The sequence below is a fragment of the Tauraco erythrolophus genome, chromosome 9 (assembly GCF_009769465.1).
Source record: "Tauraco erythrolophus isolate bTauEry1 chromosome 9, bTauEry1.pri, whole genome shotgun sequence".
Classification (NCBI taxonomy): domain Eukaryota; kingdom Metazoa; phylum Chordata; class Aves; order Musophagiformes; family Musophagidae; genus Tauraco; species Tauraco erythrolophus.
In genome coordinates this window covers 18,187,421-18,205,789 of record NC_141473.1, presented here as the reverse complement: position 1 = coordinate 18,205,789, position 18,369 = coordinate 18,187,421, and the positions used below count along the sequence as shown (strand labels likewise).

The following is an 18,369-nucleotide window of genomic DNA, read 5'->3' as shown; positions in this document are numbered from 1 at the left end:
TTACAAAGATGCCATCAAAACACCATATTTGAGTTGGGGTTCTGTTTTTAGTCTAGATGGTAAATGCACAGTGTGTTTCTCGAACGTTATAAACTACATGCTGCTTGTTCAGTTAATAACTAAGGCTTTATCTTGGAACACCACCTGAATGATAGCAACTGTTTTCTCTGGAGAATGAATGTTTGTTCAGCATGATTGGAAAGAAGGCTTCTTTCTTTTCTTTTCTTTTTGGAATCTGGGTCAGACGGTATGTGAATTCTAAGCAAAACAAACTATATGATGAGTGCTGCTGTTTAGACATGGAAACTTTCCAATGTTGCATTTTTAAGGAGAGATTCACTTTTTCATGATGATGAGTTTCTCTTTCTCTAAGAAATGCACCGTATCTAATGATGAGTTAGGCACTTCTTAATGTAAAAATGCACGTTATTGATTTAACTGTCTAAATACCTGTTCTAGATGTCACTCTTCCCCGCCTCAAGGCCTTTATAGCTCAACTGTTGTCACGGTTACACATTGAAGCTCTTCTCCATGGCAATATAACAAAACAGGTTGGTGTGATACTTCCTTTAATAAAACAATTTTTGTTTAGAAGCGGCATAAAAAATGGAAGACTAGTTTAATCTTCTCAGATCTTAAAGCAGTTTTGCCAAATATGGTTTCATAATTTAACTTCATATTTTTTTATCTTTATGGGAGTATCATGGGGTCATTTTTTTCACTTTAGATTTATTAGGCTAAGTGCTGCCCTTGTATTGCTCTTGGAAATTTAATAAAAAACCAACTTATACTTTAAAATATTCATATAATATGTTGCATGTCATTAACTGAGATGTGATCAAGCTGCATAAGGAACGATGTGCTGCAGATCCTGCTTTTCCATTTGAAAGTTTCATGCTAACTAGTGAAGATTTAAGAATCCAAGATCCTTCCAAATGAAGTGCTTTGCACAAAGCTAAACAGCAATGGTGCGCCATAAAAAATAAGTCTCAGCTCTCAGTTGTGTCTTTTTGGGAGTAAAAATCAAAAAAAAATTTTTTCTGTCTTCCGTTAAAATAGTGACGGCTTGCATAGGAAATCTAACCAAATATTTGAATATATATACTGATACAAAATGTAGTACCTTTCTTGTATGTTTTTGCGTGTTTTTTTTGTAGGGCTAGTATAGTGTTATTTCTGCATTACACCAGCTCTGTGGCGCTTTACTAGCAGGAGATGGTATGAACACTGCTAGTGACTGCTGAATACATGGAGAAGAAAGTTAACTAGTGAGGAGGGGAAAATTAAAAAGATAGAGCCAATAGCACTGGATGCACAAAGTTTTCTTCTTCAAGGATGTCTCTAAATTTTTTTTTTTAATTTTATAGAGTATTTTTCATGTGAAGAAATGTAAAAAATAATCTTAATTTTTTCCTTATTTCTTACACATCTGTATATGAAAGTCAGTTCCTTCTGAAATATAACTGAATGTTTTTTAGATTTCCTTGATGATGCAGTCATAGCAGAGAAATACATTCTTTATGCATTTATTGGCATAATGGGTGGCTGTTGAAGAGTCCTGCAGGTAGAGAACTGGGAAGGATGTACTGTTACGCCCATAGCTGTGTAATGTTTAGAAAGTATCTGCAAACCTCTCTGAATAGATGTGGGTAGGAGAATTTCTCTGCCCGTGATGTGATCATCACTGACAAAGCTCAGAAATTTTAACATGGATCGAAGATTTTTTTCCAATTAAAATCAAAGTTTACATACTCTTGTGACACCTTTCAATACTGAAAAATGTTTTAGTGATTCTGTACTTTTTGAAAAATTAAACCCATCCAGCTGCTTAAAATTCCTGTTTCTTCTTGAATTAATGTCATTCTGATACTTGGTTTTTGACTGTTACTTTTATTTATTTGCTGCAAGTGGATGAATAGTAAACTAATCCTGTTCCAAACATCTGTCAGAACAATCTTGTAAATATTTGTTTTAATATGGTGACTTGATTGGCAGAATATATAGTATTTTTCTTTAACTTTTCAAACTCTGTTTTGTTAGACCTCGATCTTTTAGTCTCTGACATTGCATGAGGTTGTTTTTTTTTTTTTTGGGGGGGGGGGGGGCGGTGTTTATTAAGCTTTCAGATCTTTTGCTTGTTTTTGATAAGATCACTTGTGTTGTGAGTTTGTGGCAGCACAGACTAAGAGATTTTGTCTTTCAGCCAAAACTGCTTTGTAGCAAGTTACTGTAATTTCCAGTATGCAGGCTACAAGGACACATAACTGTTAATAAGTAAAGCTTTTAACGTGAAATCCTTGAATGAAACTAATGATTTTTTTTAAGTTTTTAACTATTTATAATTATTTTTATATTATTATTTTAATCCATCAAATAAAAGGAAGTATCTGAGCAATGTGTCCTAGTACTACCAGCACATCAATAGAATGCATGTTTGAACTTAGCCACTAATTTGTTTTGGTGTTTTTTTTTTTTTCCTTAAAATTCCATCTGCAGAGATGTAGTTTGCTTTGCAAACATCCATTGTAGGTATCTCATTTTCAAACTCTGAAAGACGAGTACATCAAAGTGGTGAAGGGAAAGGGGAAAAAAAGCCCATTGAACTTTATTTTCAGAAGCATTGGGGAGGAGGAGTAGTTGTTAAACGTGTAGACAAGATACATGTAAAAAAAACCACAGCCACAAACCCCTTACTCCCCACACCCCTACCTCGTCTCATTTAATTAACTTTTACTGTATTTTTATTAAATTATAATGTCCCTGATTTATTTTTTTTATCTTTTCTTTTCTGTCATGTCACCATCAATAATTGGAAAGTCTTACCCTGCTGTTAGGTACAGAATAACTAATGGTCATTAAAACTCCTCTTACATTTTCTCTTTTAGGCTGCGTTAGGAATTATGCAGATGGTTGAGGACACTCTCATTGAGCACGCTCATACAAAGCCACTCCTTCCCAGTCAGCTAGTGAGATACAGAGAAGTGCAACTTCCTGACAGTAAGTTAAATGATTTGGTTACAATTTTTTAACGCACATTAAATTAAGATTCTCTGTTTGCTGATGGCGTTTTAAAATTAATATTACTCTGTTGCTAAGAGTTTGTTACAAAATCAGACTTCTGTTTATTTTAAACTTCAAATTTAAAAATATAATTAAGATGTGGTTTTGTTCACAGACTATATTATAGAATAACATATCTTTGTGGTATACTTGAAAATTAATTTTATTTCATTTTTTATCTGTGTATGTAAATTGGACTTCTTGGAAGTTGGAACTAGATGATCTTTAAGTTCCCTTCTAGCCCAAACCATTCTATGATTCTGTGATTCAATTCTAATACACTCAGTATGATTTATGGAAATAACAGCCCTGGCCCACTCTTTGCTACACATAGTATACGCATTTGAATAAGCATCATTTTTGAGCACCTTTTAGTGTTAATGGACCATTCAGTGAAGGATTGTCCTAAACGACTCTTGCTTGTTGAGAAAACTAAAAGCTCTTACACAAGTATTTTGTTTTTTTTTTCTGTTATAAATTCTTTTGCTCTTGGAGTGTTTGTATATGATTTTACTTCAATTGTGAAAAAAAAAAAAGTCTTATATGAAAGGAGGTTCAAGGAATTGCTGAAAGTTATACAGAAGTGATGACATATGTAGCTCTACAGCCAAAGTCAATTACTCATAGCTGATCATAAGCCTCCGGAAACTACCATATAGCAAAGAAACTATTGGTATTAAATGCTGAATTATTTTTAATATTCACAAATTTTTCTGAGAAATTTTATTTAGAAACTATTTACACAGAAAAGCCAATGCAGAATTTCACTCCAGTTCCAAAAATGTTTGCTTGAGAAGGAGGAGCAGCCAGTTTCAGTTTACTTGCTGATATGCTCAAGCTATGACATTTCACTATGTTAAAATAACCTTTTCTTTACTTGAAGTAAAGTAAACTTGCACTAACTGCATACATGAAAAGTATGCAGTTAGTGGAAGTTGTTCTTTAACAGTCCTAAACCATTTATTATAATTCCTTTCCACAAGTGATAGACCATTATCTTTTTAGTTGTGGACAATAAGAATGTATGTATTTATGAGCTTAAATATTTTCATTTCATCTTTTAGGAGGTTGGTTTGTATATCAACAGAGAAATGAAGTTCATAACAATTGTGGCATTGAAATATATTACCAAACAGACATGCAGAGCACTTCTGAGAATATGTTTTTGGAGCTCTTTTGTCAAATTATCTCAGAACCATGCTTCAACACTCTGCGCACGAAGGAACAATTAGGTGAGTTTTCCCATAGCGATTATGTGTCTGTATACACACATGCCCACATACTCACGCACTTCCAAGAGACATGATGAGGTGTTCTTTCCCTGCTCAGTGAATGCCATTTAAAGGGCACTTGGTAAATGTAAATCATTTTAACTGCTGATGACTCAAAGGAATGTTACTGTGCACAGACTCTAGATTAAGGAGAAGCAAGCATAATTTTTAAGATAAGTCTGAAATACCTGAAACCGACTCTGGCTTAAAAAAAGTTTGATCCCTGTACAGAAAATTTCATATCTAGATTTTTTTTACAAAAAGGAGATAGATCAGTTTCCTAAATTTTACATCATCTTAAATAATCAGTAGTAGTAATAGTTCGGTCTTTTCTGCTTGTGATCCTACTTCAAGGTGCACTTGATGATTCATAAGCCCTATCTTAGGAATACTGCTCTGTGGGTAATAGTAAGCTGCCATGTTGATGAATACCTAAATACATTTCAGGCTTTTTAAGAATACAGCTGTTCACCAGTAAGTATAAAAATTGTTACCTGAACCCTAAGACTGAGAACTGGTAAGGTTATTCCAAGCAGGATAAGAAGGAGGCTTTTTTTTTGTGAGCGACTAGCAGAATCAGCCATACCATATTCATCATAGGGATTTTAACTATCTAGATATCTGCTGAAAATAGAGCAGGACCCAGGTTATTTAGCAGGTTTTTGAAACGTGCTGGTGGCAGGTTTTGTGTAGAAGTTGAAGGTAACAGCTAAAGAGGAGAGAAGAACCAGAGAGGAGGAACTGTATGAGTGTGTTTAGCACTGCGTAACTGCCAAACGATAGTTTACAAGACTGAGGAGGAAAGAGGAGAAATACCAGCAAATTCAGTAAACTTCATGGAATTGTTAATAAGATCTCTGAGAATGCTTAAAGGAAAAAGAAGTTCAGGAGTTAGCAGTTTTCTAAACAGTAGAAGTAGTAACAATAACTCATTCAATAAATGCTTCAACAGTATGAGAAAGAGAAAAGTTGTCAATGATGGAAAAAAAAAAGTAATGTTTTAGGATGGCTTTGTTAGTTTTCACTTAAAACGTCAACTGTGACCAGGCGATTTCCAAAATAAATACTAATCATCAAAGTCCAAGGCTTACCTTTAAGCAGGAAAATAACAGATTAAAGGATATTCAGGTAAATTAGAAGCTTTTAAAGAGTTCAGGCATGACGAACTCTACATTAAAAAAAAAAAAACAGAACAAAATTATGAAATCCTGGAATTACAAGTCTTATAACTGAGAATTTGAGGATGATAGATGAGATACAGGAAAAATAAACATGGATAAATGCTATATGTTTCCATAAAAAAGAGAAGAGCAGGGAAATTACAGGTCAGTCGACTTAATACTAATTCCTGGAAAATGTGGAATAAGTTATCAAACCAGTTCTAAATTTATAGAAGGTAACTGAGAGGCTATTACTGAACAAACTCAGGTCAAACAAACCTAACTATTTTTTTATACAAACGCAGTTTGGCTGTATGGATGAAAGTCATGATGTCATATGTCTCTTGATGGTATGAAAGGCACGTAATGTTCTCAAACAAGCTAGAGAGAGCACCTAGGTGGAAGTGCTACACATTTGGGTGCAAGACTATTTGGAAAGTCATGACTGGAGAATAGACAAGAATAGTTCATTTGAAAAATGGTGTTCTACAGAGCTTCATTGTGATCCAGTGCTATTTAGTATTTTCATCAAAACTCTGGGTGACAGAAGAGTGAATATACTTACTAAATCTTCATATAATACTATAGCTGGGAGAGGCTGTGAGTGTGTGGGAAGATAGAATTCAAAATTGGTTTGACATTTTGGAAACATGACTTGAATGAAGATAAGATACAATTTGGTAGGAACAGTTTGGCGAAAATAATCAATGGCACAGATAGAAGCTAGGAATCAACTGGCTAGGTAGCACTTACGTAGAAAACAATCTACAGCTTACAGTGGATCAAAATTAGAAGGTAGATCACCAGTGTCATGCTGCTGTGTAAAACGCTGGGATATATAAACAGGAGTTTCCAAGATGCACGCACAGTAATACTCCTGTATTGTTCAGGTGAGGACTTCGAAATACTGTGTCCTATTTTGACATGAGCATTAAAGAACGATTAGAGAGCTATAAAACAACATTTGAAAGACTGAAGTGTGACAGATTTGTTATTAAAGAGAAGAAGACTGAAGAAAGGCTTATCAGTTCAGATAAGCAAAAGCCACAACAAAAAGGAAGGGAGTAATACTTTCTTTGTATCTAATCGATAAGATGAGAAATAATGGTCTTACATTGCAGCAAAGAGAACTCAGGTTGGAAGTTACGAAAAAATAGTAAGTTCCTAGTGTTGAGTCTAGCATGCAGATTAATTTCTGGTTACCTAATCCTGATGACAGAATTCCTTTTGTTCTGTCGTGATCTGCCTCATCCCCTCCTCAGCCCTCCCATGAACTGATATTTACCTCAGTGAAGTAAAGATGTTTTTTAAAAAATACAGTGGCATGTTTTGAAAACCTACATTATTTTATTTATAATATAGTATTAAACTTGGCATAAAATTTCATTCCTGTCAAACATACCACATTTGGCAAACTTAATGCTGGAACAAGGGATGACTTCTGATTTGTGACTATTCTTGTTTTGCCAAGGTTACATTGTGTTCAGTGGTCCACGTCGGGCAAATGGCATACAAGGACTGCGATTTATTATCCAATCTGAAAAGCCACCGCACTATTTAGAAAGCAGAGTTGAAGCGTTCTTAAAAACTATGGAGAAATGCATAGAAGATATGACAGAAGAGGCCTTCCAAAAACACATCCAAGCTTTAGCAATTCGTCGTCTAGACAAACCAAAGAAGCTGTCTGCAGAATGTGCTAAATACTGGGGAGAAATCATTTCCCAGCAGTATAACTTCGACAGAGGCAAGACAAATTTTAATTCCTTTAAAACTAAATGCTGTAGTTTGGCTATGCTTGTGAGTGTTGAGTGTCATATTCATTTGGGAACAACTTAAACTTTTACGTAGTCTGTGCATAATTTAGTATATGTTCTGTGATTTGTGTCCTGTAAGTTGTATTTCTTCCTTCTGCCCTGAGAAAAAACTTCATTTGCGGAGCCTGTGCTGCCACTGCTGCAGGAGCCATTAGTAACGCGGTAAACGTGTTCCCTGGTGTTCACCATATGATGGGGTTTTGCGAATGCTTCATTGACCTTCCGTTCTTTCCCTTAAGGCTCAGTGAGACATAGAGTAGGTCAAGGATTGGACGTGGTTTGAATGCAAATGTTGATGTTGCATAAGCTCTAATGTCTTTCTGTGATGTTCGGACATCTGTATTGCATATGTACCTAATGCTTGACTGAGATGCATTCAAATACACTTTGACATTCCTGATGGTGCACACCTTCATATGAACTCCACTCCACTTCCCATTGCACGGTTCTTTTGAGGGAGCGGTGGTAGAGGCAACAGCAGGTGTATTAACTAATATGTGACCTGTCTAAACTTAGAGTAGGCTTGAAGAAACATTTATTTTTTTTGTTTTTTCATCCATGATACTTTGCAGATTATAAGCTTGTAGAAAGTCAATTGAGATCCAACTTTTAATATTATTACTGAAAATGTACTGATAGTTATTTACATTGTGATCTCATGCAGTATTTAAGTTGTATTTTTCCCTTTTTCATCATTGAAGATATTTAATGCAAAATATTGGTAATATAGTTTGTAACATTAAAAAAAAAAAAACCAAACACAGTTTTCGGTACAGACCAGCTTTTGCTCACATTTTTGTGTCTTGGCTCTTACTCACAGCTATAATTTTCCATCTTCCATGCATGATACGCTTCCTACATGAAACTCACTCTGTATCCTGTGACTTCTCTTCTGCTTTACATGCACAGTATTGGCCTTCCACAATAGCAAATGCAGTCTTTTTGGTTGGCAACGACTAACTGAACTGTTTGAATAATTGTTGTGGGTTAGGCCGCTCCAACAACCAAACCCTACACAGTTGCTCACTCCCCCACCCCCGGCATGAGGGAGAGAATCAAAGAAGAAAAAGAGAAGAGACCCGTGGGTTGAGATAAGAACAATTTACTGCTACCGCTACTAATGTACGGATATGTACAAGGATAAATATGTACAAACGAGCGATGTACGGTGTAACTGCTCACCACCCCTTGACCGAGGCCCGTCTCATCCCGAAGCTGCAATCCAGAAACAGATAAAACCCGATACTGCAATCCTGGATGAATGGGAGGCCCCGAAATAGAGAGTGAGAGAGAGAGAGAAAACACCCTGAGAGTCCGAAAGTGAGAGTCCTGGAAGGGCAAAAGCCCTTCTTTCCGGCTGACCTTCACTTTTATACTGGGCATGACGCCGCATGATATGGAATACTAATTGGCCAGTTTGGCCCTCAATCTTAAGTCCAAGTACAAATTGTAAGGAGAGTTGTGGACCCCTTGTCCCAGCCATGCTCCCCCCTTATTCTGTTGTGCTCCTGCACACTGGCAAGAACACGGCAGCTGAAAAGTCCTTGAGACCTCAGTGCTAACTACAAACGTCAGTGCGCTATCAACATTCTTCTCAGAGCGAGCCTCTGAGTAAAACCAAAACACAGAGCTCTTCTAGCTGCTAAAGAGATGATCTAACTCTGTCCCAGCTAAAACCAGGACAATAATGAAGAATTTCGAATTGTCATCTAGCTTGATCTCTAGAGAGTGAGAGCTACTGACAAGGTTTCATGCCTGAGTATAAGGAGTGATGTGGAAACTTATACCTTGAAGTACTTTTTTTGTGTCTGATAAAACAGTTTAATTTTTCTCTGCCTAAGTGTTTCTGTTTTTACCATACTTGGATCTAGATTCTCTCTCTGGAACTTCTTACTGCTAGCTGTAGACATATCTTTCATATCTAAATCCCACTCAACTTATTATTTCCCTAGACTTTTATATCTTTAATTTCCTTCTACCCACTAGTAATTTTATTTCATTAATGATTCTAATATGACTAGAATTGTCAAAATCAGAAATTCATATTCCAGCCTTAAGAAGTGAAAGGGTTTTTTATTCAAGTTTTAAAATTTTAATTATTACTTGTACTGATTTACTTTAAATTTTTTCTCCCAAATGGCATCTAATTTTCCAAACTGTTTTGTTGATTTATTTATTTATTTCCTTGGTGTAGAACTTGATATTAATTGCTTACAGCCTGCCTGACAGACTTGTTAGCTGCATATTTGTTCTTTCGCATGCATTTCTTTCTTGATCTTCCTGCTAACACTAAGAAAAGCAAGCATGCCTACAACAAAAAACATTCTTGCTTATTCAGCAATGATATTACATGATTAGTTCATTACAACTTAATTTATATGAAGTGATGTAGCTACTGAGACATTGTCCTCAGACATCTTAAAAGTGATTATTCCTTAACAGGTATGATGTAGGCATTTCTTACATTTATTTAAAAGTACATCCTACCATCCTGTTTCCTAACTATAATAGCCGTCTACAATAATAATGAATAAAAGCCATTTATAATCAGTCTGCATTAGAAATATGTAACGTTGATTTGAAGATAACATACAGAAGTAGGCATATATTTTTTAGCTACTGAATAACATACAGTGCAATCAATATTCTTCAAACATGCATTTTTTAGTGAGTCCAATCAAATGGACTTACTGAAGTATAATTTTCTGCCAAGCTTACAATGACATTTTTAGTGATGTAAGTATTAGCTTGAAAGTTAAGAATGAAAAGCATATCATTTGCAGTCAATTACAGCATCTGAATTTGAAAGAAAAATACTTTGAATAAGTAGTGGGCCAATAACCCGCTATGATTTGCAGACTTGTTCTAATTTTTACTATTGTTGTGCAGATAACATTGAAGTGGCTTATCTAAAGACCCTGACCAAGGATGATATTATACAGTTCTACAAGGTAAGTTAGTCATGTAGTTGAAATCTTACCTTGGAAAGAGGTGTAGATATAACTGAATGTTATTTTTGTGAACTATGAAAGCATATACTTATGCCTGGTTAAGGTAGATGATATGATTGATGCAGATACCTTAATAATAATTTTGTTTCCTGAATCTTTCTTAGTTTAATGGCAACTAGCATACTGTAAAAATTGTGGAGAAGGATTGGGTTTTGTTGTGTGTTTTGTTTTTATTTTTCTTATTAGCTCTCACTCTTGTCTCATTTATCCTTTCTTTCTGAATAAAAAACCATGCTGCTCTATGACCAAGCTTGGCCAAAATTGCAGATTTGTTAGTTTATTTTTTTTCTTCAGTGAGTAAATGATTCAGCTTATTTTGTGTGCATGAATCATGAATAAAACATGTTTTTAAAGCTTTGTTCACTGTAAGTCAACACTTTATAGGCAGAACAAAGGAACAGCATAATGATGCAATAATTGTACATTGCAATTCAGCATGAAGTTGCTAGATAGATATCTAATATAAGAAAAAAAATAAATTGGGCCTCGTTCTTTCTGGTTTGTAACAAATTTCATAGGCAATGATAAGTCACTATATTGCAAAGTGTACATCATTTTATTAATTACGGAGCAGCTAATAGCTCAGGGAATACTTTGAAAAATAATATAGACTTATGTCTTTGAAACTTATTATTGGAAAAAGTTCTGCCCATGAAGCATGGGTATGTGCGTGTGTATGTGCTCTTTTTTTCTCTTGAAGGAGGGAGGATGTCACTAATCTCTTTCAAAATGATTCCTCTTTTATACGCTCCCTTATTCTTTTCACTATCCAAGGTCATTTTTACATTAACGTCTATTTTTGAGATTTAGTCTTAATGCTTGAAACTGACTATTATTTACATGGCACAGTGAACACTGACGTCTTTGGTTTTTTAATAGTATGATAGTATGCATGAAAATATGCAGCAAATGCAAACTTAGTAAATCAAATTTCAGTAGCTGTTGTTTAATAAACAATAACTTGAACAAGTATCCACATTCTGTTTTGTAGGAATCTCTACTATTTTGCTTACACTAGTGCTCAATACATGATTTTCTGGTATTCCAGAGCAGAAATAACTGGCTAGATTGGTGAGCTAGTCCAGCTGAGTTTAAAAATGATGTTCAGGTGATAGGCTTCCAGAAGGTTGCCAGGGATTGAAAATTCTGCAGAGATTTTAGGTTGCATTCCTGATACTATGATAGTTAATGGCTGAATTGCTATTGCTTCCAGTTTTTCTGAGTCCCAAACAGTACATAAATTTCTTAACTTGATTATAAAATAATTCAAAGTACTGTATGGATGACTTAGGGATGGCCTGAAGGGACATCCAAAAATTCATCCTTCGTTTTAAAGCTTAAATTAAAATGCTCTCATTCTTTTGCTGTTTTATAAATACAATGCCTGAGTGATATTTCCCACACCTCAAGGACTTGATGTTTTTTACCGTAGGTGCTGTTGGCAATAGATGCTCCCAGAAGACACAAGGTATCGGTACATGTCCTTGCAAGGGAAATGGATTCCTGTAAGTATTGTGCTGAATATAGCATTTAATCAATTCCTGTTCAAGCAAGTCGCAGTTAAAGACAGCCGTGTTATATGATACAAATACACTATAAGAAAAACTCAGCTCTGGAGATTATGTACCTTTCAGAGGAAAAAAATATTTCTTTTTATAGGTTTTCTTCACATGGGTGCTTCAGATTTTCTGATCAATGTTTGTGGCTGAATTCTTCAACCGTTCTAAAGTATATTGATATTAAAACAATATATCTTAAAATAGCACTCGTTTTTTCAACAAGATATTTTAAAACAAACATAAAAAGCTGTAATAGACCTACAGGGAAACACAAAATTAGGATTTGCAGTTATCAATACAATGTGGGGTGAGTTTTTTTTTCTGACGAGCAATGAATGTCCACAATTTTATTCAAGCACTCTCAATGAGGGGAAAAAAAACAACAACTAAAACCAAACCAAAACCCCAAAACAACACTCTCAGCCCTCTGGGAATGTCAAACATTATGTTTAAACATGAGAAGGTCAAAGTTTATTTAGGTTTTATTTTCGAATAATCTAGATTACTTGTGCATTGAAACTGTGTTGTTCCATTTTGAAATTCAAGAAGGATATGATGAAAAGTGTTTCTGGTTAATATAAATAAACTGAGAGGAAAAGTTTCTATGTTATTTTGTGCGGATTTTTCACCAGTTTACACTGGATTGAAATTCCAACATTTAACTGGTTGCAAAATGAAGACTATTAAAAGCTTGTCTGTAGAACAGAAAGAAGCAGATGCTGTGTGCCTGTCATGAAACTCCTTCCAGTCTCGGAGTGATTGATTTTTGTAGTACCGTGGAAATTGTAACTCTGCAGCTGAGTAAGGAAGACTTGCTTGAAAGCATCTTTCCAGTTTGCATGACTCGTCATTGCTAAATAGAAATAGCTCTAACACTTTTCCTATCTACAGAAAACTTTTTAAAATGCAGCAACTACATTGCCAGAATGGTTTCTTGTTTGCTTGGAATGATATCTTCCCAAGACAAGAGTGAGCATGGGAGACAACCTAACAATCATTTACAGAGATTATAGCAACGTATTTTCTCTACATAATCCCCAGTCCTAAACCATTTTATCTAGTGTGTGGCTTCTCTTCTGCCATGAAAGAGAAATTGGGACTTTAATTCGTTTCCCCTGAGTCCAAATGAGCATTCTTCAAAGTGCAGGTGGCCATCCACTAGAGAGTAACAAAGGAGGAAGGCTAAAAAGCTTGTCAGAATCCTTCCTTCTGGAGGCAGACACACCATTTTCTCTGAGGGTGGAGAAGAATCAGAAGTGGAAGAATAGAGATCTGGGAGTTCAGGAGAGGCAAGCCCTTGAACGCCGAGGATGAAGGTTACGGTGGAAATTTAAGTATGGAGGTAGAAGGGACATTTAAGGAATTTAAGACTGGAAGTTCTTACAGACAAGTGGATTGCATGCAGGAAGAAGTTTTGGGGGAACTGGAGTAAGGTATGCATGGAGACAGGCAGGGAAGACTTGGGGTTGCTATCCAGAATTTTGGTACACGGAGTAACCCCCACTCCTCCACAGGCATGTCCTTACTAGCAGATGTGCTGTTCTTGCATTGCTCTTGTTGCATATACCACTGGCATTTACTACTGTTCTCATAATTTGTGCTGGAAAACAGTTTTAAGTATTCATTGATCAGTAGATGAGCAATTTTTATTTCTGCATTCTCTTTATCTGTCAGTAAAATGAATAAAAGCCACTGCCTCAGCACATGTTCTCAAGTCAAATAATGGGTTAAGCTCTTTATATTTCTAAAGATAGCCATGGAGTATAAAAGCAAAATTTTCAGAAAATCTTACTTAGAGATACTTGAAAATTAATAACCTGTGCTTTATATAGATACTTGTCTTATAAGAGAAAACAGTTTATGTAAAAGGTACTGATTACTTATGGTCCTGAATTAATTTTGATGGTGTTAAATAGGCCCTGTTGTTGGAGAATTTCCATGCCAAAATGATGTGAACCTGGCACCAGCACCACCACTACCACAGGTAAAAAGAAACAACACACAAAAAATCCCAGGCTGTATTCTTAATAAAGAAGTTTAGTATTGTTAGATACAAGTTTATAGGGAGAAACAAACTACTTGAAATTCATGCTGTTGTGGGGCTGATGTTTCAGCTCTTTTCAATATGTATTGTGATCCTCAATAGCAACAGGGATTTTTCCTGATTTTTTTTTTTCCAACAGTCTGTCCTGTTACCTTTGTTCCTTCTATTCTATTGAAATGAAAGCTAATAGTAGTAGTTAACTCTCAGTAGAGTATCTACACTATAGAGTAAAATACAGATGATTATTGTCTGAAAATACTAATTGTGTATGACTGGATGTTTCAAGTGCAAAGACAAAGATGCACGTGTATCAACAAATTTATCATCTTTGTTTAAAAAAAAGCCAAACCAAACCAACATCAACAAACCCAACTGTCTGGTCATTATCTTAAAGTCTAAAATATTAATACACATTCCTATCAATCTGTAACCTTTGGAGGAAGCAATATAAGAAAGTCTATTTATACACTTTTCATACACAGATTTCACTGTGTGGTTAGATATGCTAGTTCTGGGCCCTTACTGGACCTTAATGGATTTTCTTGAAGAGTGATGGTAGTGTTTGTCCTGATAGATATTTAACTTCTCGCAATGCAGTAGTAGATCTCTGTTCTTATTCAGTGCTTATGGGTGAAATAATCACCATGGGTAGAAACTTCTATATGAATTGTATGTGGATATATTAGCCATTATGACTGAAATATTAAAAAGATACTTTGTTACTGCAACGAAATATAGCTTACTGAATTGCTATTGGGTTTATGATCTTACCTCTGGTATTCAAAGGATGAGTGGGATGTTCTGAAGAAGAATTTGTAAAAGAAAAGACAAGCTCTGCATTTGCTAAAGTTCCTGACATTATTAGTAATGCAGTTACAGCATTACAGCCATTTTAAAAAATTATCTAGAGTAAATATGAAACTATTTATTTCATAAGAAATAACACTAGATTTTGGGTGATCCTGTAATCATGAAATATGAATCACTAATACTGTAGAAAAGAGCAAGAAAGATGGGTTTGTATGTAGCCGTAGCAAAAGTTAAAATGAAAAGCGAGGAATTTCTCACTTTTCTGATTAAAGATACTGAGCAGACTTTCTTGCGTACGCTTCTTTGCAGCCAAGTGTGATTGAAAATATGACAGAATTCAAGCGCAGTCTGCCACTCTTTCCACTCGTGAAACCACATATCAATTTCATGGCTGCAAAACTGTGAAGAACTCCAATGGATGAAGAAATGCAAATGATCAGTACTGACATGGTTTCAGGGGACTTCATGATGAACAAAATTATTAAAGATCAACAAATGGTTCTGTCCGTTATGAAAGTCCCCAATTCCTTTTTGGTTCATTTGACATTAATTGTGTGTTAGGGATAGAGAGTATATAAAAATCAGTTGTGGTCATGTGTCATTTATATTACAGACAACCTGTTGAAAACCAAAATCAACTGAAACAACCATAATAAAAACCTTGTCGATGCAGTATATTTTTAAGATAGTATATCCCTTCAAATTTTCATTTTGGTAAAATAACCCTCCAGAGTAAACAAAATTGCTTGAAATATCCTTGTTACTCCTGAAAAACACCATTTAGTATCCCAATAATTACCTTTTTGGGGACTGGAGGGAGTGAAAAAAGTAGGTCCTTTTGGGATGGGGTCAATAATTTTTCTTAAAAATAGAGACTTTCACTTTTTTTTTTGAAGTGTCGTGTTGAATGATACTTTTTTAATTGATCCTTAATGCAACCAACATATTTTCTATTTAAGTTTTATGACTACCAGTGGGGGGAAAAATAAAAAAAAAAGGAAATTTGACAGCACAGTACTAAGTGAGAGAATTGTCTTAATGAGACTAGTTGAAGATACGGGCATGATTTTAATCTTTCTATACAAATTTGGGGACATTTTATATTAAAACTAGTAAAATGCTGGAAACACTTTAATAGTGCATCTTGCTTTTGTTACCAAAAGTAGTGTCTCAGTCTCTTCATACTGTCAACATCTTGTTCAGTTTTCCAGTGTTACTGTGAATTGTTTCCGTTCGATATATAAAAAAAACGCTTTTATTTGGTGTCATTTTTTTCTCAGTGACGCATGTACTGATGGAGAACTCAGTCTTTTTTGCCTCATTTTTTATGTTAGGTCTCAGTCCAGCAAGTAAGTGCTGATAACTTTAAACACGTGTTAGTTCTTGACTCGAGAACAGACAAATGTCAAATACAGGCCATGTAATGAATCAGATACATCATTGTTCTGATACATCTGTGTGGGTCCTTTGTGTCCTTCAGGAAGGCGTTTGGGGCAGCGCAGTACTGGGTGTGCAGTACTGCTATAGCACAGGGTGCGGTTCAGGTTACATCACAAAATGTTTGTTCCTTCTTCTTTTAAGAAGGCTGTGCAAAATCCAGAAAGATCAAGAATTACACTGAAATAGTATGTGTGTATATATAGTCCACAATTTAGTAAAATGGTAAAACAGTATATGGTGTCTTATCTTCACCGAGTTTACTGACTTCTGCAGAGTGGTCTTGTGCTTGAGACAGCCCCCAAATAGAAAAAGGTAAGGGAGCATCTTACTAATTACTAAGGTCTCCTACCTCTTTAATGCATAAAATTAATTGTAGTTATTCAGACAGGATAGAGTAGGCAAAACACTGAAGATATGAAATCTGCTCATCAGTGGTGTTACTGAGAGTTTGCTTCTTATTAAAAGAACCTAAAACTAAAGCCCTGATGTGACACGCGTTGTCAGACATCAGCATCCTGGTGTATTCGACAGGGCTATTCTTGACATCGAATCAGTGTTCGTTCTTGCGTTGGCTCTGAAGCCAAATTAAATGAATGCTTGACAGGTAAGGGCCTGAAATTATATTTATCTGAGAGTCTCTTCTAATTGGATAAATGTGATATATTTAAAAGTTGATTTAAAGATTACCAGTATATGTTTCAGCATCTTTTTAATAAATTTGGTGATAGTTTGTGATGTAATCTGTTGCCAGGGAAGGCTACTAGCATTTTTTTGTAGCCTGAGGAGAAGAAAAAAAATTAAACATAGTATAAGCAAAACCAGTAAAGGTGTGTCTGTTCACCACGTTTTTCGTGGATCCATCACGTAAACTGGGCTTCTTACCCTCTTGCATTTCACTTTTGTTTATAGTTTTCTTTTAATAAAGGTATTTGTATTATATATATTAAAAGTTTCAACAACATATTATAAAAATATATATTTTGGGATTTAGTATTTAAACATACCACTCTTTCAGTGAATAAAATGAAATGGTTTCTATCGTCTGTAAAATAAATATATATATATTCATGGAAGTACTATCAACTCTAGTTTTAACAAATTATATAAATAAATTGGAATGGCAGTGTATTTAAGACAAGCTCGTAAATCGTGTTTTCCAGGGGAAAAAAAATGTAGAATTTCAAAGTTCTGTGACTGGATGTGGAAACCCATGTAGTTTTCCAGCAGCTCTTAATTGCTTTTAAGTGTTCTCCAGCATTTTACAGTTTCTGAGTTTGATATAGCAGTAAATTTTGATAAACTCAGGCATACTAATGGGTTCATTTTAATGGATCCAAAGCTGCAGTGTCTACAAGCAATAAAAACCTACCTAGAATACACTGTAATTCAATTTTAGTGCTTATTAATTAGTTTATGTAAGAAACCATGAATTATTATTACATAACTGTAATTTTTGCAAGTGCTATTTTAAGCAGTTGATGTGGAATTGGGCGCATGTGACACAGCCAGTATGACAGAGTGCTAGAGTTATTCTGTTTACAATAAACAATCTGAATTTAATGTTTGGAGTTCTTAATTTGTTTCATTTTAATTTTTTGCATACTGGTAATGTTACATCTATCAGTCTACGCATGTTTTTTATTATACGTTAATTGTGATTTTTCTGCTATCCAGTTGCTTGAGCTAGTTAGGCTGAATAGCTTTGCTGGGGAGGTGTTCCCACTCACTTCTAGGGAAGTTTCAGAGGACTTCCCCAAGTGGCATCCCACACCTTTTAGGTAAATCCACTTCTGTTGCTCTCTGAGTGCATGAAAACTTAATAATATAAAGGTAGAAGCACTTGCACAAGACAGGATTTTAATTATCAAATCTGAAATTGTAAGTTCAGAGCCATCACTGCAGCCAGAGCGAGTCATGCCTAGTGCAGCTTTACAGTGTTGCTTTTGAGAATTTACTTTCCCTGGTCATTTTCTTTGTTTTATGCACACCAAAAGATTATGTTTAGAAAGGTTAGAAGTAAGTGTGACTGTTAGAATGGTATATAGTGTCAGTTCTGAATTCTGATACCATAAAGATACAAGTCAGCAGGCACTTCTGCTATTCTCATGGAGCTCCTTGAAGTAATACCTGACTGTTAGCAATGTTGAAAGAGACAGGTTTTGCCCTTGGCATTGAGAAGAGTGGTTGGTGTGCTCTGTGG

The 18,369-nt window shown here is 35.2% G+C and overlaps 1 protein-coding gene across 3 annotated transcripts in view; it reads left to right on the top strand.

Moving 5' to 3' along the window:
• The window catches only part of IDE (insulin degrading enzyme), a 69,890-nt gene extending 52,163 nt beyond the window's left edge, over positions 1-17,727 (top strand). For all 3 annotated transcript variants that reach the window (XM_086616248.1, XM_086616247.1, XM_086616246.1), the window contains exons 18-25: positions 460-551; positions 2,886-2,997; positions 4,125-4,292; positions 6,963-7,235; positions 10,195-10,256; positions 11,749-11,821; positions 13,792-13,859; positions 15,039-17,727. In XM_086616248.1, the coding sequence (XP_086472374.1) occupies positions 460-551; positions 2,886-2,997; positions 4,125-4,292; positions 6,963-7,235; positions 10,195-10,256; positions 11,749-11,821; positions 13,792-13,859; positions 15,039-15,134 (944 nt within the window). In that variant the 3' untranslated portion in view covers positions 15,135-17,727. The remainder of the gene's footprint in view (positions 1-459; positions 552-2,885; positions 2,998-4,124; positions 4,293-6,962; positions 7,236-10,194; positions 10,257-11,748; positions 11,822-13,791; positions 13,860-15,038) is intronic.
• The last annotated feature ends 642 nt before the right edge of the window (positions 17,728-18,369 follow it).